This window comes from Telopea speciosissima, chromosome 2 (assembly GCF_018873765.1).
Source record: "Telopea speciosissima isolate NSW1024214 ecotype Mountain lineage chromosome 2, Tspe_v1, whole genome shotgun sequence".
NCBI lineage: Eukaryota > Viridiplantae > Streptophyta > Magnoliopsida > Proteales > Proteaceae > Telopea > Telopea speciosissima.
This window is the reverse complement of record NC_057917.1, coordinates 67,407,161-67,425,416: the sequence shown is the minus strand read 5'-3', so window position 1 is coordinate 67,425,416 and position 18,256 is coordinate 67,407,161. Positions and strand designations below refer to the sequence as shown.

At 38.4% G+C, this 18,256-nt stretch overlaps 3 protein-coding genes across 4 annotated transcripts in view; 2 read left to right on the top strand and 1 right to left on the bottom strand.

The window, feature by feature from the left end:
* The window catches only part of LOC122649932 (uncharacterized protein YNL011C), a 51,228-nt gene that overhangs the window by 1,824 nt on the left and 31,148 nt on the right, over nucleotides 1–18,256 (bottom strand). The window contains exon 14 of the mRNA XM_043843198.1: nucleotides 5,086–5,099. The gene's annotated coding sequence lies outside the window, so the exon portion shown is untranslated. The remainder of the gene's footprint in view (nucleotides 1–5,085; nucleotides 5,100–18,256) is intronic.
* LOC122649935 (50S ribosomal protein L34, chloroplastic) lies at nucleotides 489–1,645 on the top strand. Its single transcript, XM_043843202.1, has 2 exons — nucleotides 489–739; nucleotides 1,273–1,645. The coding sequence occupies exons 1-2, from the start codon at nucleotides 541–543 to the stop codon at nucleotides 1,521–1,523; spliced, it is 450 nt and encodes a 149-aa protein (XP_043699137.1). The 5' UTR covers nucleotides 489–540; the 3' UTR covers nucleotides 1,524–1,645.
* LOC122649934 (alkaline ceramidase-like) lies at nucleotides 10,130–18,220 on the top strand. 2 transcript variants are annotated; one of them, XR_006331345.1, is made up of 5 exons: nucleotides 10,130–10,304; nucleotides 14,580–14,594; nucleotides 14,629–14,943; nucleotides 17,324–17,895; nucleotides 17,966–18,220. XR_006331345.1 is itself a non-coding variant. In XM_043843201.1 (4 exons), exons 3-4 carry the CDS (start codon nucleotides 14,693–14,695, stop codon nucleotides 17,835–17,837), a joined length of 765 nt encoding a protein of 254 aa, XP_043699136.1. In that variant the 5' UTR covers nucleotides 10,130–10,304; nucleotides 14,580–14,594; nucleotides 14,629–14,692; the 3' UTR covers nucleotides 17,838–18,220. The 2 variants fall into 2 exon arrangements, 1 of the variants encoding a protein (XP_043699136.1); XM_043843201.1 differs by having other exon boundaries at nucleotides 17,324–18,220.

Below are 18,256 nucleotides of genomic sequence, written 5' to 3'. Positions count from 1 at the left end.
GGCTACTATTCTAAAACCAGAAAAAAGAAAAACTGAAAATCTGAGATGTTCTTCAGTTTCCGCAGTCAATAGACTCAACATTTGGAAACTCGCCGGCCGCCTCTGCACTCGATTGCGAGTTTGGTACGTTCAGAGTCTTCAGACTTCATAGTTCAAATGGAGAAGAAGGGGAAAGGGGCGATGGTTCCACACCAGAGAAGGATAAAGAACGTGAAAGTTTTGAGGGAGCTTACAATTTTGTTTTTGGTTTTTATTTTTTTTTAAATTTTAATAAAGCAACGTAGTTTATGGTTTCATACGTAAAAGAATACGTAAAAATACGTTTTTAAGACTGGGTAGTGGGTACTGCTAGTCCGCTACTGGGTAGGAGACGATCCAATCCAGTCCGAGTGAGGGATTGACTCAGTGAGTGGCTGACCGAGATGTCTTCTTGTCGATAAGGCTCCGCAGCTCTCTTCCTGATTCTCATGAGAGGATAAGTTCACAAACACAGGCATACAGAGTACAGACCCAGAGGTAGAGGGGAAGAGAGAGAGAGAGATGGCTTCGGTACCGTTTGTATCCCTTTCGAGCGCAGGCATTAGAACTGGCATCCCATCAGCTTCTCTCACATTTCTTACGGGGAGAAGGACAAGCTCTGCAACTCTTACGATGGCCAACTCTAAGACACGTTCTGGCCTTCTTCATTGCTCCTTCGTCCCTTCTTCATCTTCTCTTTCTTTTCCCTCTTCTTTCGCAGGTACACTGACTTCTCTTCATCTGTTAGTTCTTTTATCTACATGGAAAGAAAGAAGAAGAAACAATAAAACAGATTGAACCCATTACTTGTATACTTTATTATTCTCAATTATCAGTTTTTTTTTCCCCGTTCAATAGCTGTTTTTAGGGTTACTGTAATATGGGCTGGCCTTTTATCAGATGGTCTTAGATTTGGCATCATCTCGGGGCTCTTCCCTTAAATTTGGGTCTAATACCAAATCGTTGCTATTTGAAATTTTGAATTAACAAAAATGATTAAAAGCATGGATGGGATTTCCTGGTTACTGTTAGGATTATAGTTTGAATTTTCTGATATATTTATAAGAAGCTACATTTTACCAGCAGCCATTGTATAGTTAAGGTTTTCACTTTTATTCCCACTAGTACTTAAACCAGTACTGGATCTCGAGTAATTGATAATGGTGTTCGCTATCTCTACTCCTGGAAGTTGAGTCATGTGACGGTACTTAGAACAATTTAGGGCATGCAATTTTATGTTTTCCTGAACTACAGGTGTATCTCTTGGGGTTGACTTCAATTTCAATGGTGGGGTAAGAAGGGAGCAAGGTAGAACTCTTGTGGTAAGGGCTGGGAAGGCTGCTTTATGTCTAACCAAGAGGAACAGATCTCGGAAATCGCTGGCTAGGACCCATGGTTTCCGTAGGAGAATGAGAACCACTAGTGGCAGAGCAGTATTGAAGCGGAGACGTGACAAGGGGCGGAAGGTTCTTTGCACAAAGACACACCCAAACAGCGGGAAATGAGTCTGGGTATGTTATGTTTAAGGGATAAATCAATGTCGAACGCTATTTTGTGGCTTCTGCTGCAATGATGCATGTAAACTTGGTTAGGCTTGAAACTCCAGTCTAACAGATGTAATTTCTTTTGATCCTGGAAATTTTTTCTAGTTAGTTTCATTTTGTATTTTCCTATCAAGCAAGCAGAGGAAGTACCATGAAAGTAAAAATTTGTGACAGCATGCAATTCAGACCTCTAGATGCTCCTAATAGTTAATTGTCTTAGGTACAAATTTTAGTGGAAGAATCTTTATCCATTTCAGACAGAAAATGTCGGTATAGTAAGTTCATGAATATTATGCACAACTTTTCTTGTTTAGGGCCTCTTTTTTTTTCTGGGCTTTTGTCGACTGTTGAGTATATTTCTATCTTTTTTATCCAAATAGCTGGTTTTCTATTGCAAGGCTTCTTTGATATCCATCTCTATACTTGTTAGTCTTCATCGACCTTTAAACCCTGGCAAATCCACAGATGAACAAAATCTCCAGTTTATCATGTTTCAACAGTTATTTTGAGCTCTACCAGGGAAAAAAAGTTCTTTTCCGATTAGATTTCATGGCCTGTTTCTGTCTTCCATATCTTAGGAACCTGATACAAATGAGAGGTGCAAATAAGAGGTACTATCAGATCAGCTTACATTGCATCTTTCTCTGGTCACTTCGAAGTGGAAGAAAAACTTGTGTCAGTGTACAGATTGCAATCAGCCTTTCGTTAACAAATATGCCAATAATAAATGAAGCGGCATTACTCATTTAATGTGCTTTACTCATTAGAAGTGCAGAATAACATGATAGCCCTTTATTTCATATGGTTATTAATACCAGATACAAGTACCATCACCAAGCTGCATCCTTGACTGAATTTGCTTATAATTTTGGACCAGAAAAGATTGTGAATCGTATGCTTTTTATTTGTCTGACCTTTCAGCTTTACTCATTTACAGTTTTCTAGCCACTGTTCCTTGACCACAAACAGGAAACACGAGAAAACAAACTTAACTCACTTAGCCAGTAAGCCTTATCCCGACTGCTTGCGGTTGGCTGTCAAAATCTTCTGTCTTTCCCCGCTACCTATTAATGCCATAGTTTCTGTTGATTCATTAGCACTCTCAGCTTTTCTCATCACTTTAATCTAGGTTTTGGCATCGTTTTCCCCTTTTAACACCTCTAATTTGTATTGTATCACATCCTTCTAACTGTTGTATTCTTGGTCTTAGTTGCACTTGGCCAAAACATCTCAATTAATTTTTCCTCATCTAGTCAACTATCGGTGTTGCTCCAAATTACCCTTCTATATAGTCATCCCTTTCCCTTCTTTTTCTCCTCTCTCTAATAAAATACATGATATTCTGTAGAAAGGATGGAAAGAGCTACTTTACCTTGATATTCCCATTGATCTATTAAGTATTACATTCCCCACCAATGAGGAAGGTGATATTTTCCCTCTTTCCTGGGCATTTCCTTGGGAAGATGAATTAAAACTCCCATGAACATGGGAACATTCTAATCTAAATGCTTTGAAGTCCTTTCAACAACTTAACTTCTTTAGCAACAAAGAGTTTTGTGATGTGTTGCATACCATTGAGTCCAAGAATTGCCTACACAAACTTAGGAATTTTACTATGCTGCTCACAGGTTCTTATGAAGAATCCCGGGTGCACCATAATTGATCATACAGAACACTTTTATCATGTGCCTTACATAATAGAAGCATAGTTGTCAAGGTGCCGCCTAGGTGTCCAGGCTCTTTCTTGGGTCCAAGGTGACAACACGTCTTGTTGACACTTCACGAGTTTACGTTGATTTATGTTTATTGCTTTGTTTCTTAATGAATATGCTTATATATATCCTATGTTGTGTTTATTATATGTTGGTTTTCTCATATTAAATCATTACTAAGTAATTATATCATATTGCATTGACATAGCTTCTACGTTGCATATAAGCATAATTATATAAAATTATCTTGCTAGATTCCATATGGTCATACACTGCTCACCTAGCTTAGGCGCCACTCCAATGCCTTAGGTCACATAGGCGCCTTGACAACTATGGATAGAAGGTTTGGATTATGGTTGAAACTGCTTGCTCAGTGAACCCCTTAGTTTTGTCATAGTAGTCTTAGTAACTTAGATCTTGGGTGCTTCTTAGAGTGATAGATCACTTGGATCATATTGGATCTATGGCATTCAAGAAAACTATTCTGAAACTAGAACTACAATAACTGATAAGAAAGACGGAAAGAAATTGGAACACTGGTATTAAATAAAGAACTAATAAACATAAAGTCTCTGGAATTTATAAAGTATAGACGATACTTTAGTGGGCGAGCCTTGGCGCAACTGTTAAGTTATGCTATTGCAACCTGTTGGTTGCAGGTTCAAACTTGGAAACTGCCTCTCCTGCAAAGCAGGGGGTAAGGCTCTGTACATTTGCCCCTCCCAGACCCTGCAGCAGCAAGGGCCTCGTGCACTGAGATGCTCTAGAAGGTATACTTTCCTGACTGAAACATGTGTATAAATGCTGGACCTTTTTTTTTTTGGGGGGGTGGGGGGGGGGGTGGGTGGGGTGGAGGAGGCAATGTTGATTGTATACATGCTCTGTCTGAACTAGTTCTTTTATTTCATTGTTATGTGGCTATATGCTACTGAAGATAAGGCATAATCCATCATTCATTTATTATTTGTGTATATTCCTAAATTTTGGTTGCATTCAGTGAAGCACAACAAAAATCTTTATTTAAGCCAATTTTTGCAGGAGGCCTAAGTACTTGGTAGGTGTGGGATCCCTATCTCATCATGCTCCTTAGAATAAGCTTTTATATCCTATCAAAATGGGCTAAAGATACAAAATAAAATTATAATTTTTTGTTTGTCTTTTAGTCCCCTTTTTCTATTTAGGGTATACACTACCGCTAAAATTATTAATGGGAAAAAGAACCCCATTCATTGTTTTAAAAAATATAGGTTCTTTAAAGAATGACTTTTTCTACTTTTATTCAGCTTAGAGAATTGAGTTAGGGCAATGAAAAACTGATGGTTCTTAAAGTAGGTGTAGTTGAAAAAGAAATAAGCAAAAAATCTGGTCAACACAAAAGATGGAGGAGCATTTTGGTGACAGACTTGTTTGCAGAGGGTTTCTTTTTTCATTAGCCTTGATTTATGGTTGATTGTAATATATTAATCCTTTATTTTTGCTTTTTCTTTTTCTTTTTTCCATTTTTTGGTAGTTTGCATGTTAAGCATTACGTGGACTGATGTTAGATTGAGTTAATAACTAAATAAACAAAGGTGAATAAGAAGGCTGTGCTTGTGGAGTGAGACCACTGGACTATGTTGTTCATGTCCTGGTTGAGTTCTTTAGTGTTTTATTTGTTTGATTATTGTCAGAATAACCTCCTGTGCTTTACAGTAAGACTAAGATGCTAACTGTTTTGCATTTCCAGTGCTAGAAGGTTAATCTTATAGTTTATTTAGTTGGTCACAGAATTATTTTCTTAACTCATTACAATATCTGCAACCATAATCAACTGGTGATGGCTGAGCTGTTTAGGTAACTTGATGAAATATCCGTTTACAGTCTGTTTGCATTTTACTTCGCTAAATATAAAGCTTCCATAGAAATACAACAAAGCCTTAGCTTCAGTGCCACTTTGCATCCAAACGCACCCATCCTTAATCACTTAGCAACACGAGTGACATCTTGACTAGCCAATACTTGATCCAACCATCAATACTCCCATAAACATCTGCCTTGCCACCATGGTGGCAGGTCCCTGTCTAGTGAAGACCTGCATGAGTGAAATGAAAAGCATTATCCCTCAGCATCAATTGCAACAGAACTTGGTTGATTGACCATGGCCATCAGTAGGTATTTCTCAATTTTGCTCAGTAAGTCAGCATAAACATTGATTTTGGCTCTGTTGGATGCTTCCTTACTGGTTAATGTTAAGGCCACCTCATTAAGTTACTTCCTTCCTGAACTTTTCTGACAGTAGATAACCAATCCCCCCCCCCCCCCTAAAAAAAAAAAAAAAAAAGGAAAACAAAAACTTTTCTAGCAGTTCATAATCTTGAGGAAATTTGAGTTTTTGGTTGCGATTGATTGATAATAGATTATATTGATTGAAACTGAAAGACATAGCAGCCATAGCTGTAGTTTAAATATAATAGTCTCTGTTAATGACCTCAAGATCTTAAATCTGCAATACCTTATTCCATCTTCTCTAATTTAAAGATAAGACTCCATTCATACTCCTTTGACTCGAACACCAATATAGAGAAATCCTTTATCTGACTTTTCCCTTTTCTGATCAGTACAACTGATTGATACATCTCTTTTTAAACCTGCCATAATCTTTCCAATTATTTTGGGATCTTCAAGATCTTGAGAATGTTGGAAATTTTATAGTGGATAAATTTTCATGGAAAAGAAATTCAAGTGACACCAAAATTAGGCCGGGTAACGTTTTACCTCCTAACAGTTCAGCAGAATGGACTAATATGATTACATGTGTAAAACTTATAAAAAGCCAAGGAGTATAAGACTTTCTTGAACACAAACTACTAAACTATTTAATACATTAACATAAAAAAATCCTACTAAATAACTCGAACCATAGAATACTCAAAAAAAATCTAGGGCTCTATGGTAATAAGTAATGTTTTTACTTGAGAAACATATTTAGGACCCAGAGACAGCTTAACAGTCAGCAAGTAAATAACGCTATTGTCTGTCCAGCAATGAATGAAGACCCAAAACCAGCACAAGTGGAATCTAGCTCTGAGTTTAGGTTCAATTGTGGACTTCTTGGCAGATTTTTCTAGCTGTAGTTCTTTAGGCTTTTCTCCTGCATACTGGGTCTTGCAAGTGCCATCAACTTCTTTGTTTGGTTGTTAACTACAGTCATGAGGCCCCACTGGGGTTGGATTAAGTTGAAGGCAGCACCTATGAAAGCACCTTCCTACCCTCAGTTCCACTCTCCACCACTACTGTCACAGTTCATTATCTCCCCTGCTTAGACTAGAAGAAAGACTTGACTGATTGTGAGCTTGGTAATCTACTTTTTAGAATGCCCCCATCAATATCCGGTATTTGAATTGTATTTATGAGATTACTAATTCACACAGTTTGGAAACAGTGAGATCTATCACAGTTCACTTCTACTCAAAATACCATTAGGGGGGTGGGGATTTACAGAATCTTCAGGCTGAATCATAATTTACTCTCCAGTTACTGGAGACTGAGTTGTGGATAGTCTACGTTTGTTGTCACTTATTACACTGGCCTTGTCCTTGAGAGTAACAGCTCTGTTCTCAGGTCAATGCTGGATGGCACAGCTGTCACATTTTCATACTACTGCCAATGAGATGACTTTATTGTTTTGAGCTGGGGTAGTCCCTTTCGATATTGAGCCACCGTTGTTAAAAAATAATTACAGAAATCCAAACAGTTATCTATCCAGCCATGACGTAAATCAGTAGTTACTCCTCCATTATGGAAATAAGTATGCATCACTCACATACCCGTGGCAGCTTCAAATAGATCATATACCAATTCTCTCTCTCTTCTTTACCAACAACTGCCTAGCTCAGTTGGTGAGCCGTGGTGCGCTTCATGCCCATGCTCACTAGGAGGTCTCGAGTTTGAGTCTCCTGGCTGGTACCTTATCCCCTCCCCGGTTCGATCCCCCACCCCCGCTCTATACAAAATATATATATATATAAAGCTCCCAATTCCCAAAAAAAAATCTCTTTTCTTTGAAAATATAATAAAAAGGAGTTAGTGCACCAACAGCTGACAGAAGCCAAAACAAATGAGAAGCTATACGACTTAGTTCCAACATAATTGCTCTAATATAGATGGCTCTTTTAGGTACTTGAAGGTTTACTAACTGTTCAGGTCCATTTACTGTTATTCCTTCTGTGAACATAGTAGCTAAATAAACCACCCCCCCCCCCCCCAAAAACCCAAAAGAAAAAGGTCTATTAGGCATCACCTTGTGGACACTGTTTACGTCCTGGAAGGCGTTTTGTTCTGTTACTTTTAATGGCACAACTGCACAGGGATGGTGCATAATTGTTACAACAACTCACTCTGGTCCTTGATGAGTTGACAGTTTATTTTTTTCTCCAATTGATGTTATGGCCTTATATTTATAGCAGAAACTCATTCACCTTGTTTTGGGAGGCATAGTGTGTTTAAATCCGAACTCATTGATGCTTAGGTTGTATCATTCATTGGTGTGTCCAGTGCAGTTGAATGAGTTTATAAACTTTGGCATACCTGAATATCTTGTAATACCCATTCTCGCATTTGGCAGTGTCATTGTGTGCGCATCCATAAAGAGCCACTGTTCATACATATCAAATATGGATGTTTTTATGTGAGAGAGATTGCCGCATGCACATCGTCTTAGGAAATGTTGAGCATTCTAGACTAACAGATCAGTATTTTTTCCTCTTGATTATAGCATGTGAGCATGTCAAATACGGATTCCACAATGGAGTCTCGATCTATATTATGTTGATGATTCCAATTATTAATATTCATTCGGACCAAGTTTCCTTCTCCCACGATGAAGAGGGAACCTCTTAACTCATCTGACTCACCCTTGGATTGGATCCGGAAATCGTATTATTGACCATGTGGAATAAGGGGCGAGAGTTTAATGATGAAATTCACTGTCTAGATGTCCAGTGCACATCAGACATCTGGGCAGGCTGGCATGCACCCCAAGGATAGCGCCCAACCGTCCGATGCATGTTGGACACGTTGGCGTGCTGGAGAGGATCTGAATCCTTCTATCCCGCCCAACCCCACCCCACCCCACCCCACCCCCTCTCTCTATTGCATTGTGTGTTTTGTTTGGGTCGGGAGATCTGGATGCTTGTTTGGTAGAGGAAGAATAAGAGATGAAATCGAGTTGGGATATTTCACATGGCCTCTCACACATTTTTTTTTGGCAAGAAATTGTTCTCAGGCTGTGTGGCCCCTGCACTAGCTTGGGGGCTAATGAGAGTGCGCATAAGGGTATCAATACGGATGGGATTTTTAATTTTTTATTTCATGGGGTAGGTGGTAATTTTGTGTGCTCCTCTGTATGGGTGCAATATTCACACTAGGACTATAAGTTTGACCCTGTTGGCCTGAGCTCACCCTGAACCCGAATAGGGATTGGGCTGAGATAACTGGGCACTGAGGGCTGGCAGGGTTGGAATTTTTGGCCCTGAGTCAAGGTCGAGCTGGGTTAGGGTTGAGGCCCTGGGTGAGCCTGGCCCGGCCCAGCTCGGTTTTATTTTCTTCTTCTTGTTCTTTTTTATTCTTCTTCTCTCTAGCGCAGCCCAACACTTGCATTTCCCTTCCCCCCTTCCCCCCTTCCCCCTTCCAATGGTCAGGGCCAATCAGGGTCAGCCCGACCCAACCCGACCCTAAGGACAGGTCAAAATTGGATTTTAAGGATTTGTGTTATTGCTGGGTTAGGCCGGGCCTAGGCCCAACTAAGGGGCCTTAGGGTTGACTGAGGTTTTAAAAAGCCCAATCCAACTTGACCCTATTATAGCCCTATTCCATGTAGCCTGACAATGATCTTTTTCCCATCTTACTTATTTCATCTATTTTGAAAACATGGGCCCTACATGGATGAAAGGTACCTTTCGTGAACGCTAATTGGTGTAACATTCAAATTTCTTTCCACATTGGCAATGTGGGAAACCCTCTCCCATTTCTTTATAATAGCTAGTGTCATCTTTTGTCTATCTCTCTCCTTTCATAGTAGGGATAAAAATGTCATTTCATAGGAGAGAGGAGAGAGATAGACACAAGGTGTTAACATACGCTATGTACCCTGCCAATATTCTTTCTCCTAGAATAAAAGAAGGGAAAAAGAACTCTCTCTGGCAATGTGACGCTTGCGTCCAAACACAAAGGGAGGTGAAATGATTGTCCCACCCCATGAATGTGAAAAATTTTGCCCTTGTTCATACTCATGTCTACTGCAATTGGCCCCATACTAGGGCAGAAGCCACATTGCCAAGTAGAGAATCCTCTCCCATAGAAGACATAAAAGGGAGAGGGTTGGGCACGTCGCTAGTAGCTATGTCCAATGGTGAGGGTGGGATGGGGAGGGTAGAGGGGTCATTTCATAAAAAGTGAGAGAAAGATAGACTCAGGCTGGGTATAGTGCTGGCGAATCCAGCCTTTACCCAAGAATTCGGTTCGTCTGCACGTACGAAAATTCGAGAAAGGGTAATGCCAATTCACCTCTGGGACGGCGATTGGCTAAACCAACCGTTGAAAGCTACTTTAGTAAAATTTGTGTAGGGTCTCTTTTTATCATTCTTTGATTAATTTTCCTTCTTCAAGGCTCCAGCGGTTTTAGTTGAAGCCAAAAAGGGTACCATCGTCGGCATTTTCCATATATCAGTGCTTCTATTGTTTAATACGGGTGACGGACGGGTGACCCCGTTAATTAATTAGGTTTAGTAATTTTGTTGGACGATAAATCATAAAGCGATAAGAAACTATTTTCAGGATCTTGTCTCTCTTTTCCAGGGATCGATAGTCGGTACTTACTAGCAGAGAGAGAGAGAGAGAGAGAGAGAAGGCACTTGTGTTGGCGACGGTGTGGCTCTATGGACATCTTTTCCAATACCTCCCAAGTTTGGGAGCCTCCCCCTCTTCGATGACCAGCGGCGCTAGGGTTGTGGGCGACGGAGGTGGCCACTGCGGATTTTACCGGCGGTAAAGGGTACATATCAAACCTCTTTCTCTCTCTTTCTATATCCGTCGTCCTCTGTGCAGCAAATCGATTTTCTGTTGGGCTTTCCAAGTTACTCTCGAGAGTGGGTTTACAGATCGAATTCCGATTGATTTCAGATCGACTTCACGTAATCTTGCTTTTGAATCTAATCTATTTTAGATTTTATTTCGTTTATCGAATCAATTAAAAACAATGTTTTGAAGTTAAGTTATAAGTTTGTATCATTATTTGCTGAGTTCCTGGGCTTGAAAATAACCTGATATCACAATTCCGAAACCACTGTGTAGTGCTCGATTGCTTGGTGGTCAATGTGATCTGCAAACAGACCTGGTTGAGTAGTTAGAAGAGATACTACATTTTGCAAAATTGATTTAGACATGTTTCTCATTTGGATTGCTTGAAATGAATTGTTGTAAATGTGGCCTTCCCTGTTGTTTTTTTTTTAAAGTCTCTCTTCTTAATGTAGAGTTATGAAGCATAGGGAAGCAAAAGATTGCTTGATAGCACATTTCTGACTGTTGTTTAATTCTTGAATTTGGATAGATAAGATTTATTGCAGTTGTATTAGTCCATAACTTTCCCAATATATTAGAAGTTATATATTATGTTCATCTATGTGTGTATCTAATTTGGATTCATTTCCCTTCTTATTCTTTGGGTGCCAAGCATGAGCAAATTAGCAGTTAGATAAACATTAAGACGAAGTGGCTTTTACACCCCCCCCCCCCCCAACCAAAAAAAAAAAAAAAAACTTCTAACTGGTTGCTTACATCTGCAGATGTAAATAACTATGTTTTTAATAATGATTTGGTGGTGAAGTATGTAAGATTAATTTCACAGGCTAAATTTGAGAATGTCCAGCTTTTTATAAAAGAGGAAATTAAGGTACTGACCATTGATCAATTTGTATTTCCTTATTAAACCATGTAATCGTTTAAGTCATCTTTCCTCATTATGTGTTGGGTGTTAGTTTCCATTTAAGAGACTAAATTAATAAGTACTGCTATCTAAAGTTTCCAAAAGCTGCAGCAACCTGAATTTAGCGAGTTGTGGTATTTTCTTGCTGCTCTGTACATGTTAGACTTGAATAATTTCCTTACAGAATTCTAGCCAGTTAAGTGATTGAAATAGCTTCTGCAACTGATGGTTTTCATCTTTGAATGGATTCTAGCACCAAATTGAAGCCAGTAATTGTTCAAAATGATCCGGAAAAACCATCTTGCTAAGTTCAAGAGTACCAAAAAAAATAACCACCACTGAGGCATTCAGTGTTTAGGCGTAAGGTGAGAAGTGACTGTTAGTATTATTAGACCAAGTGAACAGCCCCGAGCAAATCTTCTAGAGAGCGTACCCTTTGTTTCTACTCTTTCTCTCTTCTAAGAACAACTATAAATCATAAATTTGTAAATCTAAATAGTTTTTGATTTTTTATGGACCCCTTGGACCTCCGACCAATGAGCTGATGTTTTTTATTTAACCATTCTGAAAATCCTTTTCTTTGTCTTCATATCTTTTTAAATGAAAATTTTGAGCCACTTGTCTCTAATAATAAGCTTTATAGCCCGAGCACTGAATGCTAACAACTGTATTGGCCCAAGAATATCAATGATAGTAATTGTTCTATAGATGAAAACTGGTGTTATTCTAACTTGCTTTCTCACTTCTTGGAATGAAGCCCAATTTCTTGTTTGAGCTTTCTAGATTGATTGATCTGAATTGGAGGACTAATCTTCTAATTATCTTTGCTTGCATTTTTTAGTGTCCCTTCATCTCCTTACAGATTTGTTGTGTTTGGTGTTCTGTAACACTCATCATTGCTGTTTTTGTGGGGTGTGTTGTGGGGGAGTTACTGTTCACGTGAACAGTACCTCGTGCACTGTTATGTGACACTGTTCACATGAACAGTGATTTGGGGGCTGATATGCACTGCTGGCTTAGAGGAGTTGATTTTTGGTTTTATTTTTATTATTAGACACTTATTTAGTTTCCTATTGAGTTGTAATCCTAATTGGGAATCCTAGTTAGAGTCTAGTTTCTATTTTATAGGTTTTATTAATTAGTTTCTTACTTAGATTAGGATTGGGTTGTTTTATTATAAATACATGTATGTGGCTGAACAGAAAAAAGACAGAGATTGAAGAGAAAAGAGCTATTGATGGAGCTGTGAGATGCGGCAACGGTGAGATACCGTGGGTGAGAGGATGATGGGCTGAGATAGCTGATCCTACCCCCCCACCCCTTTTTATATCCCTTTCTTCTTTTTCTTATCCTTTTATGTTTCTTCTTTCATAAGTAAACAGAAAATAGCAATAAAAAAGAGAGTTTCAGTTATTTAATTTTGTTCCTTTTATTGTATTCATCCTGCTGCAATCAATCTCCCGCTGGTTTCCCTGGTTCGAGGTCGACTTTGCATTAGCAGGTGCTTTGTATCCATGTCCCCTCCAATGCCTTGGGTTGCCTAGACACCATTATGTTCTACACACATTGGTGTGATTGTTTTCGCCAATAATTGCATTGTTCGTACAATGTATATACTCATATAATGCAATAAGTGAACTCAAATGTAAATACTAAATTTTGTTTTGATTAATTGTTTATAATAAAAATATGAATTTGTATACATGCTGACATGACATTTGGTCTGTAGTAGAAAAAGAGTAAAACAACATTATGCATGCTGTGAAAAATAAGGCATATGTCTTTAGCTTTTATGCATAGATCTGCACAACATGTTTGGAACTTTGGATACAGGAAAAATCTATATGGAGGAGCTTCCTTTGTGTCGTAGGTTTTGATTCAGAGTCGAGGGGTTTTAAAACAAGTAGCACCAAATAGAATGTATGTAGTGCAACTTTTAGTAAGAATAGGGGTGAAGATGAAGTGGCTAGGGTACATGGAAAGGAGGTACATCAAAATGATAGTTTATATTGACATTTAATCATAAAAATAAGGAGAGATAGAAGATGTAACTCACAAAATAGGGCACGATGGGTGAAGTGGAGAGGTGCTTTTGCAGTGCTATGTGATATACGCACCCCAGTAAAATTCATGAAGGAAAATTTTAAATAGTTATAAGACCAGCACTGTTGTATGGAGCTGGTGTTGGACGACAAAGAGGCAATACAGAAATAAAATTAACGTAGCTGAAATGAGGATGCCACATGGATGAGTAGAAAAACTAGAAAAGACAAAATGAGAAGTGAAAAGTTCAAGATGACTTTGGAGTAGTTTTGATAGAAGATAAGTTGAAGTAGAGACATCTGACTGGTCTGTGAATTTGCATCAGAGGCCTTTAAGTTCATTGGAAGGAGGGATGATGTGATTCAGATTAGAGTTGAAAGACCAATTGGTGAGAGAAGATATGAAGGAACTTTGTGCTGACCACAAACACAGCCTCGAAGAGAGTTGAATGGTGAAACAGGATCCATGTAGCCAACCCCATTGAGTTTTTAAAAGGGCTCTGTTAAGTTGAGTTGAGGTGTTATTCTTATATTTGAACTTATTCTACAGACAGTGACATTCATTATATTATTGCATTTGCCATTTTCCAGGAAACAAGCTTGTATGAAACCTAATGTAGCTAGACTTCTAGCATAGACTAAACAAGTTATAGGATGTATCTTTTTTTTTGGGTAAATTACACGTCACTCCCTGGTTTTCAAATGAAACTCAAATCACCCCCTGGTTTTTTAAAATACTCAAATCACCCCCTATATTAGACCCCAATATGACAAATTAGTCCCTACCGTTAGTTTTATGCTGTTGAGTGATGATGTCAGCCAGTTAAATAGATTTAAATCCCTAAACTACCCTTGACTAGTGTTGATTTATGATTTTACCGTTGTATTGTAAATTTAATTCTAATGTTTTAGTACAAGGGTAAAATAGATTTTTCACACCAATAACTAACAGCATACTAACACCGTTACTGTAGAGCGGGATGGATGAGTAATTTCAAAAACCAGGGGGTGATTTGAGTTTCGTTTGAAAACCAGGGGGTGACGTGTAATTTACCCTCTTTTTTTTTTCTGATGTGTGAAGTAAAGGATGTATCTAGTGATACTTAACTAATTTACCAATAATTCTTTTCAGTAGTTTATTTTAATTTTTTTTTTAACATCTTGATAGATTTCAATATTTTACTTTTAATGAATTGAGCTGTAGTGCAAATTTTTTAATTAATGAAATCTGTACTTGTCCGCCATTTTGTCTAATGGTCGATAAATTGTGCAGTTTCTAACACATCTTTTTTATGTTATGCAGTTACCTTGAACTAAGTTATTCAGGAAGGAGACTATTGGTATTAATCCTTTAACATCTTATTAAAAGTGCTTCTGCTGGACATATTTGCTTTTTGGGTATAAATATATTGGAGAATGGCAGATATATCAAGTTTCTGGGGTCCTGTCACATCGACCACAGAGTGGTGTGAGAAGAATTATGTCTATTCTTCTTATTTTGCAGAATTTTTTAACACCATATCGAATGTCCCTACCATAATCTTGGCTTTCATTGGGCTTATAAATTCCTTGAGACAACGGTTTGAAAAGAGATTTAGCGTTCTTCATATATCCAACATGATACTTGCCATTGGTAGCATGCTATTCCATGCAACGTTACAGCATGTGTAAGTATCTTTCCCTGACTATCTGGATTTGTATTGTTTCTTCCATTTATTGAGCATATTTTGTCAGCTCTTTGCTCATGTGAAGTAATGATAGAGTATCACCCATTCTTCCATGTGAATGCAAATTATTTATTTGTTTATTTATTAATCTTGTGCTTGTCTTTTTCTTTTAATTTTGTTGCATTGGGATTAATGTACCTTCTATTGAAATATCTAAGTCGGATTCCTAATTTGAATGTAAAATTAATCCTCTTTTTTGTCTCGTCCACAAATATTCTATGGGAAGTTCATTGTCCTTACTCCTTGAAGCTTGTTTCCCAATAAATTTTGGACTGCCATTGAGAAGAGCTGCAGTGAAAAGTTATGGACATGTGGAAATGGAGAAGGAAAAATGAGAAGAAATGCAGGTGAAAATGATGGTATACAAGAGAAAGTGATTACGTACTTAGGTTCCCATAGGTCTTGGCTGTTGATGACTCTCCATACAGAAGAATATATAACTAACATAAATTCATCCAAAATAAGCAACTTGTGACGGCCAGATGACTTAAGAGTTTCAACATGGAACTTCTATAGATGCTTAATAATAATAATAATAGAATGTCCAACATCTTTCAAGTATGAGTTGTTTTCAACCACTTTTTTTCTTGAAATATGGCAGTGTCTGTGTGGGTTAAAATTTGGTACATGTGCAGGGAGGTTAGGACTACATCTCATTGAAAATCTGGCCTTACATCATCCTGCTATGTGGCAGATATTCTTTCCCTGTTGAGATGGGGCATGGTTCTGGCCGTACCATGACTCTGCTCCTTTCTGTTAAATATTTACTCCCTCTGATTCCTAAAGACTGTCCCATTTTGAAGAGTAATTTTCATTTGTTTTCCAATATCTCACTTTCTCTAAATCATTTTTCAATTTATCATTTTCAACACAGATTCATAGTTTGCATTAGTTTGATGATGGGTAAAATGGGATTAAAATTCATGCTCTAAATTCTTGAAATGGACTAACATTTTGGAACAGCTAAATAGCCCAAAGGGGATTGCCTTTGAGGAGGGAGTATTAGATAATTCACACTTATTTATGCGTTTAAGATTATTTGCACAAGTTAGGTGCTGTTTAGTAACACTCTTGAGGAGGGCTTCTACTGTTCTTTTGTTTTGTGGGAATACAAATAGAACAGAAATGCATTTGGTAACTCTGGTGCGCCTTTTCTGCTCTTGCAGAACGAACTGGGCATCTGGAACACAAAAGAATAGAAACAACAACAACTCAGCCTTATCCCAACTAAATGGGGTTGGCTATATGTATCCTTGCCCTCCAATCAGCTCTATTCGAGGTCATACTTGATACAAGGCCTAAGCTATGCATTTCTTTCCTATCCACTTCTCCTAAGGTCATTCTAGGTCTTCTCCTGGCTCTTGTAGTTCCTTTAATCCGAATCAAATCACTCCTCCGCATTGGAGCATTCAAAGGCCTCTGTTGAACATGTCATGCCACTTCAAACGACTTTCTCGTAGTTTATCGTGTATCGGAGCTACTCCAAAACCAGCTCCAATATGATCATTCCTTACTTTATCTTTCTAAGTTTTTTACTCATCCATCTCAACATCCCCATCTCTGCTACTAGAGGTTAGGAAGCCATGAGGCCATAAAGAAGATGTTGCCAGCAAGAACATGGTAAAGCCAAAGGTTACCAAACACGTTTCTACCCCACATAAGTACTCCCTGAGACACCCCCCCCCCCCAAAAAAAAAAAAAAAAATCTGGGTCAGAAACACTCCCACGGAATAGAATATTGTCAAACAACACCGTAATTGCCAAATAATCACCTGTAGTAAATTTTGATTTTACTAAAATAATTAAATATTTGTATAAGAAAATAAATTGGTTGTTGTAATAGACTCACAATGAGTTGTGCCTTAAAATGATTCTGGAAGTGGAGTTGGAACTTGGAAGCCCAGGTACTGTACACTTGTTTATGTATCCTTTCCATGCTGTAAATTTAGCCCTATTGGCCTATGTGATGTGGCAAAATTAGCACCCTTCTGGTGAAATACCTATTGGGCTCAAACAGACCTCCGCCAACCCAAATCCAGCCCATTAAACACCCCATTGAGGATAACACATATATACATAATCAATTGCATTTAGGGATGATAATTTAAGATGTTATCCATTTGTTGAAGGTCGGTATAGGTATTGCAGGGATTCCTACTCATTTTACACATTAATATTGTAGAAGTTGCCTGTGATATTTTGGGTGCTTTATGTATTTCGATTAGTCTCAAAGGCAATACTCATAATTGTATGGCTAAACCACTGTGTCTAGATGATTGGTTAGTTACACTTGAAGATGACTTTTGGAATCTATTATCAGACAACAGCAAAGTGATGAAACTCCAATGGTGTGGGAGATGCTCCTCAACATATACATCCTCTACTCACCAGATTGGCACTACAGGAGTACAATGCCCACCTTTCTGTTTCTCTATGGTGCAGTCTTCGCCATTGCCCATTCACAGTTGCGGTTTGTCATTGGCTTCAAGGTGCATTATGTGATCCTCTGCCTCATCTGCATCCCCCGGATGTACAAGTATTATATTTACATTGAAGATATGGCAGCAAAGCAGCTTGCCAAGCTCTATGTTGTAACCCTAATTCTGGCAAGTATTTGTTGGTTGTGTGACCGATTGTTCTGCAAGGAAATATCACGCTGGTACTTTAATCCACAGGGTCACGCATTGTGGCATGTTTTTATGGGATTCAACTCCTACTTTGCCAACACCTTCTTGATGTTCTGTCGTGCTCAGCAACGGGGATGGGACCCGAGGATCGTCCACTTCCTGGGGTTTTTACCCTATGTTAAGATCCATAAGCCAAAGGCCCAGTGAATGATGATGATCACGATGAATAGCTTCTTGTTTTTGAGGTACTTATTGTTTTTCCCAAGTTGAGCAAAAGCACGCAAGCAGTCGCAGTTCCAGTTTTATTCTTCTAAGTTGTAAATGGTGATTGTTTGGGTTCTCGTTAGAAGTCTAGTGTAAACCTAGCATGTGCTCAAAGATGAGATCAGGTGGATCTTGTTAGGTCCTTTTGTCTTTAGACATTTTAATTTCTTTCTCCTGTTCTTTAGAAAGAGTAGAAAGAAATTTTGTTATTGATCACAGAAATTTGTTTGTTATAGGGAATCTTGATCCAAATATTTGGAGAGTTTGCATGTAACTTTCCTCAGCCTTTCGTCATTGTTTCATTTCTTCTCTCCCCCCCCCCCCCCCTAACCCCCCTACCCCCCTCCCCCCAAAATCTATTG